Consider the following 26,359-nt stretch of genomic DNA (forward strand, 5'->3'; position numbering starts at 1 on the left):
GAAATCCATACAGCAACTGAGGAAGCACAATCCATTATAGCAACTGAGGAAGCACACCTATACTTTTTAAGTATTGTATTTCATCTGCTTAATCTCTCCCACCAGTAATCCAAGAGCTACATATATACTTATAAGCAATTAATGTGGTGTCTTTCGACCCTGTGCATATTTTACATTTTCCCATAAGAATCCCTGAAGGATAGTATAGGTAGTCCTCCACTTACAACTTATGGTTAGTGATTGTTCATAGTTACAACTGCATTGAAAAAAGTGACTTATGGCCGTTTTTTGTATTTACAAATATTGCAGCAGCCCCAAGGTCATATGATCAAAATTTGGACACTTAATGACTGGCTCATATTTATGACATGTGATCATCTTTTGAGATCTTTTGACAAGCAAAGTCAATGGGGAAGCCAGATTCACTTAACAACCAAGTTATTAACTTCACAACTGTAGTGATTCACTTAGTAACTGTGGCAAGGAAGGTCATAAAATGGGGCAAAACTCTCATAACTGCCTCACTTAGCAACAGAATTTTTGATCTCAATTATAGTTGTAAGTCAAGGGCTACCTGTACTTGCCCTGGGAGGGGATTGAGATGGCATATGTCCAGCTTGTGCTACTCATGGTGGCAGAGGAGGCAGCCCAATTATTTTGGCTGGCAGTATCCAGGAGAAGGACCTTCTCTGCTGTTGCTCCTCCCCTCTGGAACATCTTGTCCCCGTCTTGTGAGGTTGGCCCCAACCCCATCATTTCATAAGGGCCCTAAGATGTGGCTCTGCCAGTTGGCTTGGGATCCCAGTGGGGGAACAGCGCAATGGAGGTGGTTGATTGAGTAGTAACAGATGCCACCTCCCTCCCACCCCTGCCCTCCCCATGTGTTCTTGGTTTAATATTTGATTTTAACTTTTTATGTTATGTTTTACCTGTATATGTAACTGTAAAGCCAACCAGAGTTACCCTACGGTAGGATGGATGGCCAATAAATGGAATGGATGAATGAGCATTCAACAAATTCTCCATAAGAGAATTTGCCTGAAAATACTAATATATCCCACACCTAATTTATTTAAGAACAGGGGAAATAATTCATGTCTGTGTGAGAATTCTAGTCTATTACAGACCTTTGTTGAAATTCTCCTCCCAGCCTCAGACTACAGCATAATCATGTTGCTTTTGGTATGTGCAAGGCAGTAAGCAGGCATTTGAGCATTCCAATAGCGGGAAGTAGTTAGGGGGAAAATAAAAGCCATAAGTGTGAAACTGAATCAGGGGTGGGTTCCTGCCAGTTCTAACTTCTTCTACAGAAGAGGTTCCACAAATCTACTGTGCTGTTTAGAACCAGTTCCAGCTCCTTTCCCCCGCCCGTCTGCACCACGCTTGGCACGCCCACCATTCACTGATTGGCTGGCTCACCAATAGCCCCGCCAACCTCTAAGAGTTCTATCTAAACCTTAAAGTCTTAAACCTGTCAAGTTTGAACACCCCTGGGGTTTTTTTTCTAAAGGGTTAGGGGTGGAAGGGTCTTGTAACTTGACAGCTTTAAGAAATGCACACTTCAATGCCAGAGTTCCTGAGCCAACATGACTGGAGGAGGAATTCTGGGAGTTGAAGTCCACAAGTCTTAAAGCTGTCAAGTTTGAACACCCCTGGGTTTTTTTTCTAAAGGGGTAGGGGTGCAAGGGTCTTGTAACTTGACAGCTTTAAGACGTGTGTGCTTCAAATGCCAGAGTTTCTGAGCTAACATTTTGGTTGCTAAGCAAGAGCGTTGTTAAATGAGTTTCACTACATTTTACAAGTTGGCCATGCCCACCCAGTCACATGACTGCCAAGCCACTCCCATTCGGTCACATGGCTGGCAAGTCACTCCCACCTAGTCACATGGCTGGCAGGCCACTCCCATAAAGCAGGCCACACCTACAGAAGAGGTTCTAAAAAATTTTGAAACCCACCACTGAACTGAATATATGGAAAGCACAGCTTGTAATCATGTGATTTTCCATTTAGTGACTGCTTTGCTTAGTAGTGACTGGTTAACTGGTTCCAATAACTTAGTAGTTAACTGGTTCCAATTAAGGTAATTAAACAAGGACTATCTATATAACCTTCACTCCAATAGAATCCTGTACATGCCCTACAGTATTCTGCTTTAGCTTTTCCAGTTCTTTTATTTTTTTAACTCCATATCTGTAATCCTAATATATTTACTATCTTTAATTTTGTGACTCCCAATTTTTTGCTCAATCAGAATATGGTACAATGTTTTTATTTTTACATATAGCAGCCCAGTTCTGTGCACATAAATTATGAAGGCCATTAAGTAATTGTCAATTCTAGTACCCATACAGATATTCTCTATGATTATCTATCCCTAATCTGGTATTTCAGGTCCCTCAATGGTGCATTCATTGATGCATCTCCAGAAAGGTAAATCTTAATAATATGGCGGAAGTATGCTAATTTGAGCCTGGTCGTTTGCACCTCAAGTAATAAGTCTGATTTGCTCAGTTTCATTTGATTTGTTTGTTTGTTTTCTCGTCATAACCCATGGGGTTCTTCTACAAAACTAAAGTTCAAATGCATCCATTCTCTTCTTATCCTGCTTATCCAAAGTCCAATTTCACTTCCATGCAATGTCATAGGGATTACCATGAGGTTGATCTAATAAATTTATATAGATTACCGCATGGATTCTTCTCCCCAACTCAAGCCATGTACATTTCAGTTACCTGGATTACAATGATTCATTCAGTGTCCATTCGCAATTATAGCAGCACTTTCAACTGGTGCTTAAAGTTATGGTGATTGCAGTGCCCTCATGGTTACATGATTGAAATCTGAGCTTTTGGCTATCCAATCTCTTGGCAATCTGTTCGCACTTACAATGGGTTGCCAAGCCCACCATGATCATGTGATCACCCTTTGTAATCTTCCCTGCCAATTTCCTCACAAAGTCAACAGGGAAGCCAACAGGGAACATTGCAACTGCTTCCTTTTTCAGCATAGGACATTGGTTCCTGTGTCCTTCTTGGAGTGGAACGTCTTTCTTTCTAATACCGGGAGGGCAGGATAACTGGCCTCTCTGCCATAGAAAGAAAGTTCTCTCTCAGCTTTGTTTCTCAAGTGCAGCATGCTGCTTCCCCTCCTTGCCCTGGCTAGAAAGACTTTCCAAGTTTCTAGCATGTGGTGGCGGTGAGGAATTTGCAAGTTGGGCCGGAGAAAGGAATCTGAGTTGGTCCTGCACACATTTAACAACTCACACAATGGTATAGTGATCACACTTGGGAAGGCTGCGATAGTGGTCTTTGAGACGATCACATCAGCATCTCTCTTAACAACTGCAATGACTTATGACTATAAAGGGCAGGCTTCATTATGGTAATAAATTGAGGATTATCTATAAAAATATTAAACAAAATGCATGCAATTTACATGTATAAAATGGTTTAAGTTTCATTTTTATAGAACAATGATCTTAGGTTAAAGTAAGTTAATATTTCTGCTTAAAAAAAGCAACATCAGTTAAGAGGAAAAACACTAAAGAAAGAACCATCTGCAGCCAATACTATTTGTTGACTTATACACGGTTTATGAAGTTTACAGTGTTAATTCAAATTGGCTCAATTTGTGCAGTATTGAGATTTTTAAAATCCTTTGAAATACATTTTTAAGGGCATTTCTTACCTGTTGGAGGATAAAGTTGTATCAACAGATTCTGATTAAGTAAAATCTTCACCATTCTAGCAACATCTTTCCCTCTAGAATTTAAGGATTCTTAATCATAGTTTTCATTCTAGATTTGTTTCAAATGAGCATAAGTCAAACTCGTTCATTTCATTTATAATGGAGTCCATCATGATATTGTGGAATTTTATGACATTTGCATAGTGCAAATGATTTAAATTGAAGTTAATAGTATAAATTATATAATATTCATTCATTTATATTATTTGTGTGATAGTTCTTTGATAGTGGTGTTGATGCAAATGACATAGGCTGTCATGAAGCTCGACACAGCTATTCAGGAACTGCTAATAGATTTATTTGGTGATTGCCTTATTTTCATTTGAGTTAATAAAAGAATAAAAATATCTGTATGTCTGCATATGTAATGTTTGCATTTGAGACTGTTTTTAAAACCTCAATCTATATCATAAACTTCCAAGTGTAAAAAAAGTGCTATTATTTAGCTACATTGGTTGAAATGCCTTTCAAAACAAAAATAAAAACAGAAAATCTTCCAGCAATCAAGCTAGTATTTAATCAAACTTCTAATGGAATGTTTATGGAAGAAAATACATACTTAGAAAACATAATTAAATTATGTTAGTAAAATCCATTATTGTTCTCCATAAAATGTCTACGCACACACACACACACAAGGGCACACACAGAATATGAAATCAGCAACATTTTACACATTCTCATACTTCAGAGAGCGCTAACAGCATTTCACTAGTTGAAAGCACTTTATCTTCATGTCTCTATAAGGCAGGGTTGGTGCATAATATTGTAATTTATATTGCCTAAATGTTATTTTGGGAGCATTGCATCATTTCTCAAACTTCATGACCTTTACAATTTTCTAAACTTTTATTTCCCTCATTATTCTGAACAGATTTCATTACATATTTTGAATGTAAACAACCCTGAATAATGATGGGGATCCATTACGTATGTACAGCTCTGACAATTGTGCATGAAACCGAGATGGAAACCCAGTGCATTAATTTACCTCTCATCTTCAGTAACTGCACTCCCATAAAAAGTTTTATACTCAACTCACATAAATCATGGGGAAGAAAAATGAGAAAATCTGGTGGCTAACTCATCTTCTACCATTCTGCGAAAATGAAATTCACTGAAATACCTATCAAAACTGCAATCATAAAGAGATAATGTCTTCTTAGGTCTATCTGCACTTTCCGATTTAATTTCCTCCATGCCCTTGACATCCACAGATACCATTAAGATTAAGCGCATATAGTAACTGAGCAGTTTTCAGATTTTGATATATGGGGCCTAGGCACTAAATGTAATATCATCATTTGAAAATTAATGCAATATTTCTTTTGTTAGTTTTTTTGACTAGGAAAGCAGGATGAATACTTTGGTTTCTCTCAAGTAATTTCCCCATCAGAATGACATGCAATTATGAATAGCTATGCACCTGGTCAGAGGTCAGTCAAATTACTACATCATTTAATGAGTAGAGAGATCAAAATGGAGCACACTGTTGCTGCTGAGAGACGCCTTGCAGCCTGCTACATCAAATGTGATAGAATCATTAGAGTAATAAGCATGAAAATCTGTTTGCAGATTAACCTGTGGTTTCATGCTGCTTTCATCTAATGGGGCACTGTGGAAATCTTGTCAGCTTTTCATCAGCTATGATCAAATTACTGAAATTGCGTACAAACCACTGGCACAATTGGAAACAACATCCACAAGTACAGAGTTTTTTATGTAGATGCCAAAGAAAATAACCATCTTTGTATTTTATAGTTTTATTTACTTCATCTGATTGTTCTGACAATCTGTGCTATAAACATCTATGTATGTGCACAAATTGTAACATAATACCAGTCTAATTTATGAAACAAAAGTAGCCCTGAAAAATAAAAATATGCTACTCTTGGTACTGCTAATCTGAATTTATTAGAACAAAAAGAGAAGCTGATGATTGGAAACTATTATTATTTGTAAAGAAAAAAAAGAGTAAAAGTTTTATTTTAAAATAGAAACATTAAAGAAATCAATCTTTTTCACGTTTCAACATCTTATTTTAAATACATTTATCTAATACAAATAGAAATGTAATTTTATACAAAATTTAAATAGATTTTCATTCTCTATTAAAACATGTGTCTAGTTAATTTTCCTATATTATGATAAGATCTTTAGTAATTATATATTGGAAAATATTATATAAAACTCCCTGGTAAATAAAATTAGAAATATAGTATTTTAAAATTAGGACTGAAAACCTGCCTCATAATAAATACATTTACTATGTTAAAATATATTGTAGAAAACAATAAGCACTGGTGATTTTGATAGAATGAAATAAGTGGTGCAGTAAAATAAGTTAACAATTAGACAAAAATGATTTCCCCCCTATATATAGTGAATAAAGTACTACTCAAAGTTTTCACTGAAAATGTAAGTCAGAAAATGCAAACATGGACACTGATGATGAAAGTGATATGTCAAAACTATGTTATCAATGAGGTAGTTTGACAATATAGAGTAGTGGTGGGTTTCAAAATTTTTTACTACTTGTTCTGTGGGCATGGCTTATTTTGTGGGTGTGGCTTGGCAGTCATGTGACTGGTGGGTTTGGCTTGGCGGTCATGTGACTTGGGGGCGTGGCCAATTTAGCCATTCATTTTGCCAATTTAGCAGTCCATTAAACAATTCACAGCAACCCCCTTTTCTATTTTTTTAAATACTGTATGAAGTTTTTGCTCTAGGTGTTTTTTTTTTACTAAGGGGGAGAGGTTGGTAATGCTAGGGATTTCTGGGAATTTCTCCTCTGTGTTAGAGGCACCAAAATAACCAAGATGATATAAGGTCTCCTAGCTGGAGCAGGGGGTTGTACTAGATGACCTCTCAGGTCCTTTCCAGCCCTGGTTTGATGTGCTGTTTCAAAGCATCCTCTGAAGCTGCTTCTAGTGCCAAGTTGTTGTCCTTTCTTCCTCTCCTTTTTCTCTCCCTCCCTCCCTCCATATCTCATTCACTTTTACTTCGCTCTTTCTCCCCTCCCTTCTTCCCTCCCTTTTCTTTCTTCTTTCTTTTTTCCTTTCTCACTTCCCCCTTTCTCCCTTCCCTCCCTCCCTCCCTCTTTCTTTCTTCCTTTCTTTCTTTCTTCTTTCTTTCTTTCTTCCTTCCTTCTTTCTTTCCTTCCTTTCTCCCTTCCCTTCCCCCTTTGTCCCTTTCCTCCCTCCCTCTCTTTCATTCTCCCTTCCCTCCCTTTCTTTCTTTCTTTCTTTCTTTCTTTCTTTCTTTCTTTCTTTCTTTCTTTCTTTCTCCCTTCCCTCCCTCCCTCCCTTCCTATGAAGAAACCCAGAAGGTCTTTGGTAGGAGGAAGAAAAGCCAGATGTTTTGAAACTGAGAACATGCCAATTGATCATCTGGTATTCCTAGAGTTCCGCTATTGATTAGCTTAGACTAAGCAAGGATAGCTAGCAGTAGTTTCAATAAGCTCTCACTCAAGCGCCATGCCAGAGATCTTCAAACTTCACAACTTTAAGACTTGTGGACTTCAACTCCCAGAATTCTCCAGCCAGTACAGCTGAATTCTGGGAGTTGGAAGTCCACAAGTCTTAAAGTTGCCAAGTTTGAAGATCTCTGCTCTATGCACTTGGGGATCTCCAAACGGTGAGCATTTCTTTCTTTCTCCCTTGAAGGCCCCCTCCACAGCCTGTTTTTGCTCCCAGAGAACTGCAGGGAGGCTTGCTAGGCATCCCCACACCCTATTTTGGGCCTAGCAGGCTTCCCCGAAGCCCCCTAGGAGCCATAATGGGGCTCGTGGGGACTCCTGGAAGGGGAGGGGGAAGGTAAGGTTGTGAGCCTGGTGGGGATGGTGGAGGGAGTGCAGCAAGCTCTGGGGAGGGGTGGTTAGCGAGACTTACCTGTAGGCAGGAGGAGGCAGTTCAGTAGGGATGCAGGGCAGGCACCCCATGGCAGCTTAGGCAGGCAAGGCAGCTTAGGCAGCAAAGCTGCCCGGGAGGTGAGAAGTAACTGGGTGGGGTGGGTGGGCAGGGTGAGAAACCGAGGAACCAGTTTGGGGATGTGGCAAGCCTGGGTCGCTGCTGGTTCCAGCGATCCAGGCCGCCAAATCACTACCGCTTCAGCCAAATGGGTGGGAACCCACCACTGATCTAGAGTGACCTTTAATTCTGAAAAGAAAGTCCACGCCCCGTAAGATCAGCCTGCCTCCAAACCTGATGGCTTTTTGAAGATCCTAAATACATGGCTACATTTCTGGATTTGCAGGTCTGAGTATACAATTGATCCTGAGAATTAGTTCTATTGAAATATTTGTATTATATTTGTATTGATGGTCATTTTACCTTAGCTGGGAATTATGTATTAATTTAGAAGTCAATTTGTTTTGCTGTTTTTCTTTAAATTATTAATTGTTGCTAGCTTCATAGAATCTCTTGTTAGAGATGGATAGCCATATAAATTGAATAAATTGTTATATCAATTATGGTAGATGAAGCTCACATTAACTGCCAATTTAAGTTTACTGACAATTCTTCAGCAGTAAGGTATGGATGGTCATCAAGTGATATCTGCGGTGTGGCCTTAATTGGGCCTTTGCACTTGCAAATGAACCTAAAATTGCATAAAGAAACATGACTATTTTCAAATTCTTTGAAGAAAACAAGGGGAACTGAGTACAGCTACTCACTGTCCTTTAAAACTCTTAGCCACTTGCATCACAAAAAACAAACAATCAGAAAGTTATATTTTTACAGGTAGTCCTTGGGGTTCCACCACAAAACCGCGGTAGACTAAAGCGTGTGTGACTAAAGCGCGGTGACAAAACCGCACCGTCAAAACCCCGCGACAACAGCGCGCCGACAACAGCGCGCCGACAGAAGCGCGCTGTAACATAACCCTAAAAATAACCCTAAACCTAACGCTAAACCTAACGCTAAACCTACCCTAAACCTAACCCTAAACCTTACCTTAAGTTAAATCGCGCTTCTGTTGGCGCGCTTCTGTTGGCGCGCTGTTGTCGGCACGCTTTTGACATCGCGGTTTTAGCACCGCGGTGTTGTCGGCGCGCTTTTGACGTTCGCGGTTATGTTGTGCCACAAGTCCTTGGCTTACAGTCATTTTTTTAGCAACTGTTCAAAGTTACAAAACACTGAAAAAATTAACTTATAAGCAGGCATCACACTTACAATTAACAACTGCAGCAATACGCTTAACAACCATAGCAAATACGTTTGTACAATCAGGCATGACTCAGCAACCCTCAGTGTGCACATGTATCACCTTTCCTGTAGGAGCTGCGTTGGTTGCCGATTTGCTTCCAGGTGCAATTCAAGTGTTGTTTCTCACCCTTAAAGCCCTTGGCACCAGGTTATCTGAGGAACCATCTCTTGCCAGTCATATCCTCCTAACCCACTAGAGCAGGGAGGCAAGGAAGGTTGTGGGTCCTGTCCCCTAAGGAGGTACATCTGGCGGGGCCTAGAAGGGTCTTCTCTGTGGTGACTCCCTCTCTTTGAAATATTAGTAATTAGACTGGTCCCCACTTTGACACTCTTTCATAATGCCCTGAAGACTTGGTTTTGCCAATGGGCCTGGGGAATAGAGTGGGATGGAGCCCATCAAATGGCTTATTTGACTGGCGTATTGTCGCCAGAGTGAGTGGGAGGGAGGATTGTTGTCCCCCCCCCCCATACTGTGTTTTTATTGTTTGTAAGCTGCCAAGAGTTACTGTGAGTGAGTAGGCGGTTGTATAAATTTGGTAAATAAAAAAACCGCCATGCTTAACAATAAATGTTTGGGTCCCAATTGTTGTCGTAAGTTGAGGGCTATCTATATAAGGTTTCATCATCCTAGGTGAATCAGGAACTATCTGAAATGTGTGCAAGTACTAAAAGAAAGCATATTTATATGGTCAGTAGAATGAATGATAAAATAAATATCATGAGAAAGGAAATATAAATACGTACTGTAAAAACTATTCTTTCATGGCTCTATGCATAAAATCAAATATATCTCCTGAAAGACAAGGGTTACCAGCTTGAATTGGTATTATTTGGGCAACAAAATGGGATCAATGTTAACATACTGCAAGCATGGAGCAATTTTCCAGTATTTTTTGCTGCTGCTGCTGCTGCTATTACAACTGTCACCACATCCAAAATAGTCAGCATTCAATAATCTTTGTTCAGAGAATTTGGTCTCCTCAGGTTTCTTATTTTTTATTTGGCTAGGCTTAGGTCTAGGAAGGCTTAAGGAAATATGTCAACTTATTTAGAAAGTGCATAATGCGGAACAGTATCTATTTTAAATTAAATGTTAGGAAAATGTTTAATTCCCCCTATATTGCAATATACATGTTTTATACATGAACAACACTGGTAGCAGTTGCACACCACTGCTAACAAATACTTTTATTATGGAACTACATTTTTGCACCTTACAGAGTGCAAATACATTGCAACATAAAATGCAAGGTTTTTTTGTGCCAGTGACTATCAAAAATGTGCAATTTACGCAGTACATTATTTTTTTCTGATAACTGTCCCTCAACAACAACAACAAAATCATAAGAACAAGAACTTGGAAATGGATATTTATATTAAAAATATTTTCCTATATTCTGAATCTTAACTAATATCTTTCAATAAATTTCTAATCTGGTATCAACAACATAGTTAAACCTTTAGCCTGCCTCTCTTCTGTAGACCAGAATTTGACCCTCAATCATCAATTGACCAAATCAGAATAATATATACAAGCACAAATCTCTAAAATATTGTACCTAGATACATGTTGATTGCTTTAAGTCACTTTGGAAGCTAATTTTGGTTAATATGTATAATAATCTGTTTTCACTGCTGTAAAGCTTATTTTTATTAATTATTTTGGTGATTTGGGGGCATTTTTCCATTTATTTTTCCATTGTATCAAGTGTAAATTATTAAATTATGTTCATTCATTCATTCATTCATTTGTTCGTTCCTATTATGTACATCAGTTAATTTTCAGTAATGATAAATTAACAAATTATTAATTCATTATCACTTATAAACATTAGTGTTTATGATTCAGCAGCATTAAAGCCTTCAGAAAAGGTGCTGATGCTGGAGGAATAGAGGAATAGAAAACCTGAAGTTTCAAATACAGAATTACAGTGGAACATAAGAAATAAAAACATGGGAAAGTTCAGCATAGAGAAAGATGAAATGAGTTGACTAAAGGAAATTTAAAAACAGGGATACAATATCCCTAAGTTCACAAGCTAACAAAATAATATTTGAGATCATCCAATGTAAATTAGAATTCAAATGGAAAAACAGATACCAGATGTTCAAGCTGGTTGTCAGAAAGGTCAAGGAATAAGAGATATTATTGCTAATGCTTGCTGGATAATTGAGAGGGCCAAAAGAAGCCTGCATGTGGTTCAGTGAGTGACATCGAGGGTAGAGAGGATGGCCTTGAGAGACAGATGGAAGATTCATTACTAAGGCAATAATCAGAGAAACATGATTTGAGTCCATACTCAAAAAGATACATACGAAAATGCCTTTCTTCCCCGCACCTGAAGATTAAAGGAGGAGAACAGGAAGCATATTTAAGATTCTATTACAATATCTATTCTAATAAAAATAACTTTACCCATTCAGTGTCTGTTTCTTAGTCTGCTTTACCTTATAGGGATGACATGTATTGAAAAGTCTTCAATTGAACTGATCATGTCAAGTAGTGGAATATCCTTAGGAAAATGAAAATCCATGAACATCTAATTGTCTTAATGCAAACCTAAATATAGGATAGTATGTTACGATCTGAATGGAATATGGCAAAACAGACTGGCTCCAGAGCAGAAAAGGAAATAGACAAGACTGTATATTTTCTATTTATACAGATAATTCTCATCTTACAAAAGTTCATCTAGGGACCATTCAAAGTTACAAGGGCACAGGAAAAAAATAACCTCTGACCGTTTTTCACATCTACAACCATTGCAGCATGCCCATGGTCATGTGATCAAAATTCAGATGCTTGGCAACTGACTCATATTTATGATAGTTGCAGTGTCCCAGGGTCATGTGATCACCTTTTGACAAGCAAAGTCAAAATAGGGGAACCAGATTCACTTACCATGTTACCAAACTTAATAACTGCAATGATTCACTTAACAATTATGGCAAGGAAGATCGTAAAGAGGGGGAAATCTTATTTAACAAATGTCTCACTTAGCAATAGAAATTTTGGACTCAATTGTGATTGTATGTCAAGGACAATCTGTGTATTCAGCCTATATCCGTGATGGTGAACCTATGGCACCTGTGCCACAGGTGGCACGCAGCGCCCTCTCTGTGGGCACGTGAGCCATCGCCCTAGTTCAGTTCCACTGCACATGCATGCATGCCTCCCGCTGGCCAGCTGGTCATTGGGTCTCTGCTGCGCACACATGGGAGGCAAGGTGCGTGCGGGGGGGATCTCTGCTGCACATGCAGCGTACAGAGTGGTTTCTGTTGAGCATATGTGGGGGAAGGGGTGTGTATATGTGCAGGGGCACGGCGTGTGGGCACATGCATTGCATTTTGGGAGTACGGGTACGCGCTTTGGGCACTCAGTCCAGAAAAGGTTAGCCATCACTGGCCTATATCAAATCAATTATAGTATCTACCATGAATTATTTTTTATGCTATTTGGGGTTCAAAACTGCATTGTAACTTCACTGATAGCACTTTGTTATATTTTCCCAAATTGTTTCTTCACTCAGTGTAACATTTAATATATCTGAGTATGATGACTCTTCATCCAAAGTATTTATTTATATTCATTTGAAACTAATAACCACCCAATTGCAGTGGACTTTATAAAGTATGCCAAAAGCAGCAATTTCAAAGCATAATTTGGCCTGCAGACAAAGCATCCAGATGAAACATGTATAAATGAAGCTGAGTCTCAGCTGAAGCATAAGGCACAAATGGAACAAGTGCAACCACAGTTCTGCCTCAGCCACACACTTTCCTCCCAAAAGGAAAGAGAAAAGATAATGAATATTGGGCCAAGTAATCACTGCAGATGCAGAAACTAGGTTATTAGGAACCTGGCTTAACTTTTAGCTGTATTCCCCAATGACATCATCTAGTCTACATCTGAAAAGCAGAGAAAGAATCCAGCCACTGGGCTTTTTGCTGTTGTTATACAATAATAAACTTGTTACCTATAACAGTGTTTTTCAACCTTTTTGTGCAAAGGCACACTTTTTTCATGAAAAAAATCACGAGGCACACCACCATTAGAAAATGTTAAAAAAATTTAACTCTGTGTCTATATTGACTATATATAAAGTGTTTTTCCCACGGCACACCTTACACTATGTCACGGCATACTAGTGTGCCGCGGCACAGTGGTTGAAAAACACTGACCTATAAGATGTTAACTGTGGTGCTCCTTCTTCTGTCAAATACGCTTAGAGAAATATTATTTCTTTTTTGAAAGCAGACTCATAGGGAATTATCAGAAGCTACCTTTGGATTCCACACATTTCAGGAAGCATAACTCTATCCATGACACAACTATTTATATCAGTACTGAACAATACATTGAAATAAAAAAAGATAATCTTGAAATTGAAAGAAAAAAGAGAGTAGAATAAGTAAAAATATATTATTTCCTTTATAAAAAATAAAACCTGTAAAACTAAGTCCTAATTGTACAACTCATGCTGTTTTTTACATCAGCTTATTGTCAGCGTTCCAAATATCATGCAGAATGAAATCAGAGCCCAAGGTGGAGCTATCCTTAAAGTTCCAATTTAATAAGACAGACATGTTGGCACATCTGTGGGATGCCGAATCTGAAAGCTTCCTCTGATCCCACATCCATAAATCCATCACATGGTTCAATCTTCCTCTGCCACGCTGGCATTTCCACCCATCTAGTTCCGGTCAGATGCAGAAGTGCAGAGACAAAGAATGACCTTGATTTCTAGAAAGGAATGACAACAACACATTCCACAATTCTACTCCTTACTATTCCCCTCTCCCTATTGCCCACTAATGAAACAGCATAGTAAAGAAAGAGAAAAAATTGTGGCAAGCCAAAAATTCTAAAAGAAATATAACTGCAGGCCTGACACATATCTATAGTCACATATGAAATGCAGTGCAAGACTGTCATGAGTACATAAACTGAACAATCCTAATTCTTCAAATAGCAATGATTATAAATAATTTTACTGGGAAAAATACATGAAACATACTACTCAAGAAGAGCTTTTAGCAATCCCTATTGGTGTTTATTGATTGACATATTACAAGGAGAATATCTATATTGCTGAAAGGCAGTAACTATCCACAAACCACTGATGGGCTAACAAGCTATTAATGACAGTCTGCAACCGAACACTTAAAATGGTCAGAATTCTTTCCTTGACCACAAGGACAAGTGGGTCATTCCTGTAAGGTGTAAACATTCCAATCTTTAACAAAGGTTTAACAAAAATAAGATATTGACATTCCAACATTGACATACAGGTTCAAACATTAACATTCCTGCTGATCATAAAGTAAAAGATAATACACAACCAGGCAATCATACCACAGACCAGAAAACAACAACAACACAGAAACAGGACTATAGGCAATCTTTATTTACGACAATTCATTCAGTGATTGTTTGAAATTACCACAGTGCTGAACAAAGGCAATTATGACCCGTGAACTTATGACTGAAGCATTGCCCAAATAGTTGCATGATCAAAATTCAGGCATTTGGCAGGGAAAGAATCTGAGCCTCTTGGGCATAGAGAGATAAAAAGTCCTGGGATTCCTAGCTTATAACAGTTTTCTACATATCAGTGGGTGCTAAGTTCCAGAGCCTCTGCCACTCACTGAGGCAACTGCAAGCAATTGCATAACACTTGTACGCCCACTTACCATATTTTTCGGAGTATAACACCAGAGGTGTGTTTCAGCTAGCATTACTGCTAGTTCGCTCGTGCGAGTACTTCGGGTGCGCACACGTGCTAGATGTGCACACATGCAGAGTTCAATGGAAATTGTTCTGCGCATACGTAGAACTAAAACAAAAAGATGGCAGTGGCGACAGAGGCAAACAGGGAACTGGTTTGGGGGCATAGCCAGCCTGGGTCACTGCCGAACTGGAGAGAACCAGTAGGAACCCACCTCTGTATAAGACATTCCGGAGTATAAGATGAACCTTAGTTTTTGGGGAGGAAAATAAGAAGAAAAAAAGTTCTGCCCATGGTAACAAGATCAGCCAACTAATAGGCATAGCAACCAAGTCAGCCGATAAGGGCTATTTGGACTCTGAAATTTGCTGTGTGAGCAACAATGAGACAGGAACAAGCCTAGCTTAGCTGAGAACTGAAAGTGAAACTGTGTTTTGCTTGTATTTATGGCTACCTTTTGTATATTATTATTATTATTATTATTATTTTGAATCTTGCTGAATCAGTTACTGTGTCTTTCTGAATGTGATTGCTGCTGCAAACTCTGACTAGCCAGGTCAACTTCAGCACTTATTGCAGCCTGATTCAGCACAGCTGATTGATGGATGGATCAGACTGCCGGAATACCCTCAATCAGCTGTTCCAGGCTGCAGGGATTGCTACAGACCATTGCTGCCTCTATGCCTCACATTTTTGGCCTCTGGTGGAGGTGGGTGGGGCTACATTTGGTGTATAAGATGCACCCAAATTTTCACCCTCTTTTTTGGGAGGAAAAGATATGTCTTATACTCCAAAAAATACGGTAATGACTGCAATTGGGAGATCTGGAATTGTGGTGAGCACCTGGGCATTTCGCTTAATGACATTTTGCTCAACAACCAAGATTCTGTCCCAATTATGATCATAAATTGAAGACTACCTGTAACTCACAGAAGAGAGTAACTCTTGAAAACATAATAAGGATCAAACCATCATCATCATCCCAGCAGATAAAGGTTGAACCAACCTAATGTAGAAACTAGATAATTCAATCAAGAGAACCTTTAACAACCTAACCAAGAAAGCTAAAAAAAAAAAGTAATGGATGAAAGCAGTGGAGCCATCTTTCCATACATCTATGGACAGCCAAAAATACACAATAAACAGGTGCTTGGCAGCTGGCATGTGTTTATGATGGTTGCAGTGTCGCAGGGTCATATGATAATCTTTTGTAACCTTCTGACAAGCAAAGTCAATGGCAAAACCAGATTCACTTTAACAACGTTACTAACTTAACTGCAGTGATTCATTTAACAACTGTGGCAAGAAAGGTCATAAAATGGAGCAAAGACTCACTTAACAGAGCAGCAGAAATTCTCAGCTTAATTGTGGTTGTAAATCAAAGACTATCTATAGTTAGTTTGTTTCTTGCAGTGATCTGATACTTATATTTGACATTATAGTATTGATTCTTTTAATACTGGTGCTAGCTGTTTCTTTGGCGCAAGTTTCAATGCTGGAAAGTTTATTCTGTTGTTTTTATGCTGTATTACATGCTCAAAGATTCCTTGTTTCAATTATTCTACTTTTTTAGTTAGGGAACTTTTTTTTTTCTGAGGAAAAGGCAGACGAGAGGATACCTGGTTTGAGAATGAAAAAAAATTCAATAGCTAGGCTGCTGCTTACTATTTATGCCTTGCCTCCACAGTCTGAATTATTTCTGGCAAGATTTTGATTTCTTTGCTCTGGGTGGACCTTTGAATTCTTCCAATACTGCTCCTACGAATACTTTATTTCACATTATAAATCAACAGGAGATGATTACGCAGATAATAAACAACAACATAACACAATCACCTAAATGATTCACTGGAATACTTGCAAAAAAATTATTATGTGCCAATAATGAAAATTTGGTGGGAATATAGAGTTGAAGAAGTAATCGAAAATGAGGAGTTAAAATATTGTGATATTTCCAAATACAGACTGATAAAGTCTTGGCTCATAACACACCCAATTTTACTGTGGTTGAATTATGGTCTAACTAATTTATTCTATTAATGTATTCTCAGCAAACCTAAGATGATTTCTTTTAAAATAAATTATTTGTGAGATAAAAGTTAATCTTTTCAAGTAACTGTCATGACTGCAACCAGAAATGCAAGCTTCATGGAGAGTAACTCTAGACACAATAGCCAGTAGGTTGAAGCAGCCTACAGAAGAATTAAATTAATACCACAGAGAAGCTATACCAAAGGTTAACTGAGCCTGATCGAAACAAACTGAATGAATGAATTTGCCCACTACAGTATATTTTTAAAGCTAGTTATGAAAAAAGAAGTACCTGAATAGAAACATGAAAGGAAGAAATAGCAGTCAAATAAACCTTTAAGGAAGACAGTACTTTTTTTTTTCAAATCAGCAGGAATAAGAGGACCCCAGAGTAAAGAATAGATACTCAGGTTAAAAATTCGGAAGAAGTTATTAAAAAATTGTCCTCTTACAATATGAACATAATGTTAACAGCGTTCTGGATGGATAAAGCACCTCCTGAACTATTAGAGAAATCTTTATCAAACTCCTCAGGTGATCGGTAGGAATGTGTCTATCTCCAGATGCAATAGACTGAGACAGCAGATCTACTGTTGTTATCATGGCAAGCAATGAAACCATCCAAGAAAGAAATGAATCAAATTTATGAACTGTAGCTGCCACAGCACCAAGTAAGTGCAAGATATTATTACTAGAATTGTTGCAATGAAATAAATTGGTGGGAACATACAGAACAGTACAAGCAGTGTACTGTTCATCTATGACAATTTGAGGTTATCATGGAAAGTACGAATGGTGATTACAATCAGTTCTCAGAGTTTTATTTGTCCCAGAAACCCCATGGGCAGATAATCATGATCTGGATGCTTGGCAACTGGTTTGCACTTAAGATTGACTGCAATGCCCAGTGTCACATGATCGCTATTTGCAACCTTCCTGCTGGCTTCCCCAGAAAAATCAATGGGGAAGCTATTGTAAGATTGTAAGTTGCTGAGTAAGTCACCACCAACTACATATTTTTCTCTAGTCGCACAGTATTTACACTGTGCCAGTCACTCATGCAGCCCTATGCATCCCCCCCAACCAAAATTGCAACTTCAAGCACTTTTCGACCCATGCCACTTCACTCATGCACCCTCACATACCCTCCTCATACGGTTCCTATTGTGCACCTCCTCACAAATCCTCACCACATGTCTCCTTGGCTCCCCTGCCTATTTGACAGCAGCTATTTACATGCTTGCCAATCAAGGATATTCAACTTCCTGCCAGCTTCTCCACTGACTTGTGGGAAGTTAGCAGAAAGTTCCCTCACCTAACAACCATGGTATTCAGTTATCAATGGCAACTGGGATTGCAAGTATTGCCATCATTATGAAAACATTGCTTGGTGATAGAAATTCCATATTGCTGTTTTAAGTCAAGGACTAACTGTATTCATAACCACCTCCAAAAAAATGAATAATCATCAAATCCAGATATATTATTGATCAACTGCCATAGTTGACTATTTTTGTAGATTGAAGAAGCCTACTTGAGAAGTTTCCATCAAGAGAAAGTAAATCAAAATTTCTACATCTTTTGAGCACTCAGTTATGTGCGCAAATCAATACTAGATTCAATGTATTGGCCAAAGTATTAGAAGCTAATCTAACAAAGATATTATCAAGAAATCTTAAGGCTGATTTAGCCAGCTTCCCTGGAGAATGGAGCTGACTGACAGACTCAAACTGCTAAAAAAAAGAGTTGTGAGTGATGCTCCAAGGTACTGGGAAGACTGTCCTAATACTTACCAGGAGCATTGCATATGTATATTCAGAGGTAAGAAGGTGTGCATGCACGGAAGACATAAATTGTTATTGCCGTTGCTGTTTTTTTATTTTGGTCAACTCATGACAGCAAGCATATCTAATACTCTTGCCTTTTTATCTCAGAAAGACATAGAAGTTGGATGCAATACATACTTAATGTGAACCAGTTACCTCACAATTCTGGAAAGGGTCAGATCTGGTTTCCCTACTGTATGTCCAGAACATCCACACTGACCCACCTGCCTTCCCTAGCTTGTTTCATAAATGGAACTCTGAGTGAAGTTATTTGGATTCTAATTGATCAAATCTATGAACCTGACATCACTGTGTTAACTTTTAAGCATTTAATGTTTTCATTAAAACTGCACTTTTATTTAATAACAACATATCATTTAAATGAGTAATTCACGCTATATTGAGAAAGCTCATATTGCATTTAAAAATGAAATTAACGAAATGTATAAGCAATATATGAATGTGTGTTTCAAAACAGAAGTTTGTTATTTTCATATCTAGATATGCAAAAAAAACCCACCAAAACCCCAATGAAGAACAACTTTTAGTTTATAATTAAGGCAATCATCAATCCAAGGATTATAGCCCATTTTATTTCATCTCCACATCAAAAAATTAAAAAAATTAAAATCCCTTGAAACATAAGATAAATGAAAATGTAAGTGCTTCACACATAATAACAGTAAGCTGACCCTCTGGGAAATAGTTGACTTTCTCAATTCAAGTGATTCAAAGCTCATTCAAAACTGTTCATTTAGAATGCAGATATCAAAGATGATGCAAATATTCAAGAGAAAATTAGAACTTACCAGATGTTCTAATCCAGTTTTGATGTTTCCAGCATCTCTGAAATAGAAGAACAAACAATATAAACAATTATTAATCATTGGTATACAATTATTTATGTTGAACTTCAAAAGTTATAATGATCTGTGCTTTTGTTTACTTTGTTTTAATGTCTGAAGCTATATTATTGAATAAAACTTAAATGGATCCTATAATTCCAAAATGTCTTTACCATAAAATCTAAAACATAATACAAATATATAACGTAATAAGTGAATGCATATGATTGCTGATACTTGGAAATTTTAAATCCCTTTATTAGAACCAGAATGTATATACCATTTATAAAAAGAAATGTTTTCAATTATGTGCAAAGCTTAAATTATGCAATTGTGAAATATTCAACTGTTTATTCTCCCAGGAATAAAAAAAATATTTCTATGTAAAACTGTATGATCTTAACATCTAAACAAAGTTGACTTAATAGCACATGATTTAAAAATTTAGCTGATTCGTCTGACTTCAGAATGATGCGGGTTTAGGAGAATCAATGTATAGTACACAACAAACAAAAATAAAAATTTGAGTTGTGTCAATTTTTTCAATATTCTTTGATGAATTCTATAAAGAAGGAACAAGGTAACTCAGATTTTGTGACAGTAGATCCAACATAAATAATTGATAACCTAAATTATTGCTAACTTTCTCCACTGTTTTATCTCTTTCTCTTACCACCCTGCTAAACAGCATTCTCTTCAGGATCACAATGTTCATGAATGAATTCATAACACAGAATTCATATGCTGCCAGGAATCCTTGCTTTTTATCTTAAGCAAAAATTCATTTGTATTTTTGGCAATAAAAATAAACATGATAAACCAGAGCTTTTATTTCTCTAACAACACATGCATTAAACATTTTAGCCATTCAATGAAGCCAGGTGTCAAATTACTTTAGAATTTAAGTAAATTTAAGAATTTAAAATTATTTTCCATGCAATGAAAATAAACATAAACCAGTCTTTTTCTTATTTTTAAAATTGGTTTGTGATTTTTTAAAGAGAATATTATCGGAATGCAGCTTTTCTATATTATTTCCTTACTATTCAGATTTTTTAAAAACATGACATTCTTTTTTGAATTTTTCTATTATAAACAAACTATAATCTAGGTTATTTAATATAAGCCTTTCTTAAAGATGTATTACAAAATGAAGGAAATTCAGAAATTATATATTGGTTAGATCAATTTAAAAACTATGTACATTAAAATATACTTAACTATATTAAAATGCATACACTGCAATTCTTTTCATGTTGTTTATAAGATTGTATTTCTTATTTTTATTGTTATCTATCTAGAGAATTATACAGCCAATATAAATATACTAATTGAATCAATAACTGACCTAAAGTAACTTACCAGATGCTCAACTAGTTTAATAGATATCTGTCTCTGAGTGATAATTTGGTCTATCCATGTATCAAGTAAATAAGTTTTGGATGCTGTCAAGGGACAATTCTGAGTAAAAGCTATAAAAACGAAGAATTTCTATATAAAAGTTGTATTACAGTAGGAAGAATTTCCAGAGATAGCATTGAACTATTTATTTTACTTTGCTTGTAAAATGATGAGCAACTAGATTTTGACAGAGTATTCAGGGATTTATAGCTACAGTAAATTATCATAACAAAATTCTTGCATCTGACTATTTTCAATGTTCCCATTACTAACAGCAATTATAAGACTAATTATATACAGCATCTGTAAATATTAATTGCTCAAATCATTGAATGCATTTTGAAAATCTATTTTCAATCATTTCCATATATACCTTACTCATATTTTTCAGATTTAAAATGTGCTACAAACATCTGTTACTGTTATGTTTTTTAAAAAAATCTGCATAGAAAAATTACCCTCATGAAACATGTAGAATAATAATCAAAATTTGCTATACCACATCATACATTATTAACAGAAAACTGAAGTCCTCTATTTATATTGGAGCTGAAGGTCATAATGAACTTAATTGCTAGGAAGCAGAACCCAGGTCACTGACACACAAAGCTTCTTGCTAATGGTATCAAATTTGTTCTCTTTAGTGGTCTGTCTCCTATGCTGTGCTTGTCACAACTTCATCAATATTTGCACAACTGTTTTTGCTCTGTGCTGAAAGCAGACTTAATTCAATTATAGATCTTAAAACTGATAAAATGGTCCTGAAGTGGAAACGGGAAAGATATTATTGGCAAATGAATAAAGATCCATATTGAACTAACACATGAGAGTATAGAAGGTTTTTTTTAAAAAAAAAAATCATTCCCTGTCTTTAAGTCTTCTGGGAACAGTGAGTTTTTCTTTCCCTCATTCAGCACATTGATTTCTGAATTAGACTGCAATATTAAATAATTAATATACTTGCAATGATTGATGTTTTGCATTAGTTGAATATTAGGTTATCAATCAAAATCCACTTGGTTTAATGTAATAATATTGAAAAAGTGTCACTGTCTGTTCATCCAATTTGTAGTTGAAGGAGCACAGATAGTAATATTGGAATAACAGAAGGTTCTGAAGCAGGAAGTGCTCTAGCTGAACATACTGTATATAAGGCAAACATTAGGAAATTAGTAATGACTATGGACCAATTATTCTATGTCAGCCAAACTCACCTCAAAGGATTGTTGTTGTGGGGATTATGCACAGAAAAAAGTATTGTTTGTCACCTTGTGTTATTTATAAAAAATTATAAAGGTGGGATTAAAAATGTTTATAAAATCCTAAATCTAACTACTTTATGGCACTCAGGATTTTCAGTCCAATTTTCTTTCAACTCTGGATTTATCACGGAGTAAGATCTTGTGATACAAGTATTCCTTATTTTATGACTGATCACTTAGCAATTACCCCAAGTTACAACTGACCCCAAAAAGATACTTATAACCCAGATTTGAAATTATAATGGCTGCCACCACCCCCGGCAGTAATTTATCATTTTATTTAAAATACAATTGAGTGAAAGAATCAACTCGCTAATAATAACTATAAGAAAAAGGGCTCCATTTACCAAACTGGAATTATACATAATAAATAACTTATGTCAATAATATAATTACCATTATTCAATAGTGGAAAAAAATATTTTTCTGCAGTTGGTGAATTAGTACAGGTAATCCTTGCTTAAGGACCATTAGTTAAGCAACCATTCAAAGTTACAACAGTGTTGAACGAATGGCAGTTATGACTGGTCCTTGAAGTTATGGCTGTTACGTGATCAAATTCTTGAGGCTTGGCAACCCACCTGCATTCATGACTACATGTGTTTCAACTCTCTCCACCTGCCTTTCTCTCCCATCTCTGTCCTTTGGGCCACTCTGCACTCTGCTACCTCCCTACCTCTATCTCCCTGCTGACCTTCACTGTCTTCTTCCTTCCACTGCTGATGAGGTGTGCCTTGTCAAGGCAACTGCTACCTTTGGGGACAGGGGCGAATTGAAGCAGAGGTGAGTGCAGCATGGTTGCAGACCCTTGTCTCCTGAAGGAGTTTGTTGAGTCAACCGGGGAGGAGGCAGCAGGTAATGGTATGTGAGAAAATCTTAGGAGATGGTATGATGTCAGATTGGGCAAAGACATGCTGGTTTGGAAACAAATTAAAAGAATGTAGAGCCCACAGCTAAATAGAGGGCAGATCAAGAGACTCTGAAGGGACATCCCTTAGGATCTCAGGCTGTAAAGGATAAGGCAAAAATTTGTTTTGAGAATTTATTCTGAAAGGTTGTTGTCAGAATTAGTCTTGAAAAGTATGGAAGGAAAGTTCATTTTTCATTATTCATGTCAATTTTATCTATTTCTTTCTAGCTGCTGACAACTTCTAGAGGGTTGCTGTTGTGGAGCAAATAGGAGACAGGAATATAATCTAGGTAATTATGATGTCAGTGTCAGCTACATACACTTATTCTACAATCAAGCATGTTGCTTAGATGCTCCATCAAATAATTTTCATAGTAAAATATTTGATATTTGAAACTGCATTATATATCATTTCTGAAACAATTACATTCTGTACTAATTTCATCATTTCTATCTTCATTTTCTATTATTCTTATTGAGAATCTCATTAGAATATGTATACTTTTCTGTGACAAGCTACCATTGGGAATGGTCCTTTCATTTCAAATCTGAGCAAACATTTGTGTTTTAGAAACACATGTTCATCACAATTAAATTTTTAATTCCATTTTATATTTTTCAATTCCAATTACTTCTTTATCTATGTTAAATTTCTCTATTAATTATGAAATTTTAAATTTTGAGAAATAAATCTCTCTAAAGTTAATTATTTTCTTCCATAATTCATTTATTAATTCAACAAACATTTCATTTTAAATTCTCCATGTTCCTGAACAAGGAAATCTGGATAGGTTAACCATTTCTCTTTGCCATTAGCTACTGCAGTGGTAGTCAACCTGGTCCCTACCACCCACAAGTGGGCGTTCCAACTTTTATGGTGGGCGGGAGTGGTTTGCTGTAACTCTGCTTTATAAATTTTATAAAGTAAAGTTACTTCCCTACTTTATAAATCACTATTACTGTGGAACTGGTGGGCGGTTAGAAAGTTTTACTACTAACAGAGATACAAAAGTGGGCGGTAGGTATAAAAAGGTTGACTACCCCTGAGCTAGTGTTTCTGAACTTTCTGCTGGTGTCTCAATATATATGTATATTGTTTTATGGTATTTTGTACTATTTTATTATTCATACTAATATTTCAACTGGTAAAAGAGACCTGTTAAGCCCTGTTATTGGCCACTATGAAAGCACAATCAATCAATACATACATATAACTCTGCAGAGAATTCTCACACATTGCTTCCACCACGTAACCTAACTATTTAAGGAAGGATTATTATTTTCCGTATCAAACTCCAAACCTCAAATTCTGGACAATCTGATGGTATTGTGGTAAATGTAGAAGTTTGTGAATAAAAAAGTTTATTACAATTAGACTGCTTTGAATATCACTAAGCCTTAGGAAGCACTCCTTTAATTCTTTATTTCTAAAAATTTCAATGTTGTAAAGAGTGTTTCTGAAGTTCACTTAATTATAATATAAAATTATTTATTGGAATCAAATTGTTAAAATGCTAAATCTACCAAGTTTAAAGGATCATTTTAAAAAAGAAAATGTTTTATCCTCAATATAATGTAAATATGTAACAAAGGTTTTATATACAATTAATAAAACTTAAATTTGTGTAAAAACAATTACTTGTCTTATTTATTATAGTTACTGACAGGATTATGTGAATTAGAACACTTTAATACATGTGACTAGCAATCATTTTACTCCACAAAACACAATATATGTTCATAGTCAAATAATGTCTATAAACAAAAGAGCTGTAAGAAATAACCGGCTTTCTATTGTCAAATTAGGACTGGGCTGGGAATCATGGTCTGGCTACTATCAGACATAAATAGTACACACACTATCATTAGTGGTCTTCATTCAAAACTGACTATTTAGGGTAAAGAAATGATTTATTTATTCTACATTTTCCCATTTTCCTTTTATATTTACATTTATATTATAAATATAAAAACTAGTTAAATTAATGAGACTTCATTCTAAAAGTAGCAGTAAGTAAAAACATAAAATTAAAAACTTCTCTACAAAGAATAAACTCCTAAAGAAAAAGATGCAAATAAAATTACTGTCATCATCTTTTGTTTTTTATTTGCAAGCATAGAACTGAAAAGAAACAAAAGCAGGGAACCCAGCATCTGTCATATCAGAATATAAAAAGATGATCCTGGCACAAAATGAAAAAGCTGTAATTCATTTGCAAATCAATCCTGCCAGTTCTATTTCAAGCTGGCGGTAACTGTCAAGAGTTAACAAGATAATCACTTTCAATCCTGCTTTCAATGGTACATTACACTGTTACTCCATTCAATAAGGCTGTTCTTTGGGGCACCAGATGAATGGTTTTCATTTCTAACCTGCACAAAAACTTGCCAGAAACAAAAAAAATCCACAGGGCTTAGGAAAAAAAATCCCTTTCTGAGCATATATTTGCCAGCATTTCCTTTTAAGCAAAATAAGATATTTGGACACATTGGTGTCCATTCATTTCTTATATTCCTTCAGGTCCTCAGTCTGTTGTTTTAAAAGTATTTGGCACAGAAGGATGAACAAGGCATTTCAAAAAAATGTATTAGACAAATATATCTAGAAAACTTTATCTAGCTACCTCATAAAGCAATGAAATATCTAAAGAAATAGATCCTTCCTAAAATTTTAAATAAAGTACAGTCATGACAATCATCAAGAAAATTAAAAAATGTATAATGTATATCAACATAATTTATGAAACACATGAAATAACAATATTAGGAAGAACTACTATGTTATCCTTATGGAAGAAGTACATTAGTTACATTACTTTTCTACTTGTTAGTCCTTGGTGTAGTCATTCACATTTGAAGCATTACTAAGGTATTTTAGTAAGTTTACTGTCTAGATTACTTAGAAACTAAGAATTTTCAAGTGCTTGAAAATTCATTCAGATAAACACTTACTGAAATCAAATTCCTTAAATATTGGATAAAAATTCCTAGATTACTGAATCTTGAAATTCTTGCTGCCCTCGGTGTTATTTCAAAAGTTTTGTCAACCAACAGGAGGGGCTTACAGGGACACAGTGGACTAGGAGGTCATGAGGAGGATGAACTAGGAAGTAACAGATATTGTGTGTGTGTGTATGTGTGTGTGTATTATATGCTGTATATGAATATATAAAAAGCCTGAAGATAGATTTTCACTGGTGTAGGTATGCTGGTCTTGTTGTATTTGGGTCTTTTCCCGTGTAAGATTGCAATTGTCTTGGCAACGTTTCGGCAAAGTCTCACTCACCAACTTCAGGCTGGAGTTTTTGGCTTAAAGTGTGGTCGGAGCTGCCGTCTTTCTATAAATCTTGGTGGGGGTACGTGGAGTGCTGATGTTGTTTCAGTAAGTGGATTGATTGGCT

General features: G+C 36.3%; 1 protein-coding gene across 2 annotated transcripts in view; it reads right to left on the reverse strand.

Moving 5' to 3' along the window:
• RSRC1 (arginine and serine rich coiled-coil 1) overlaps positions 1–26,359 on the reverse strand; it is a 136,098-nt gene that overhangs the window by 62,059 nt on the left and 47,680 nt on the right. For both annotated transcript variants that reach the window (XM_087725322.1, XM_087725321.1), the window contains one exon: positions 19,350–19,386. In XM_087725322.1, coding sequence (XP_087581448.1) covers positions 19,350–19,386 — 37 coding nt within the window. The remainder of the gene's footprint in view (positions 1–19,349; positions 19,387–26,359) is intronic.

The sequence above is a fragment of the Thamnophis sirtalis genome, unplaced genomic scaffold (assembly GCF_051295495.1).
Source record: "Thamnophis sirtalis isolate CommonGarterSnake01/CBP01778 unplaced genomic scaffold, rThaSir2_p1.2 scaffold_11, whole genome shotgun sequence".
Lineage (NCBI taxonomy): Eukaryota > Metazoa > Chordata > Lepidosauria > Squamata > Natricidae > Thamnophis > Thamnophis sirtalis.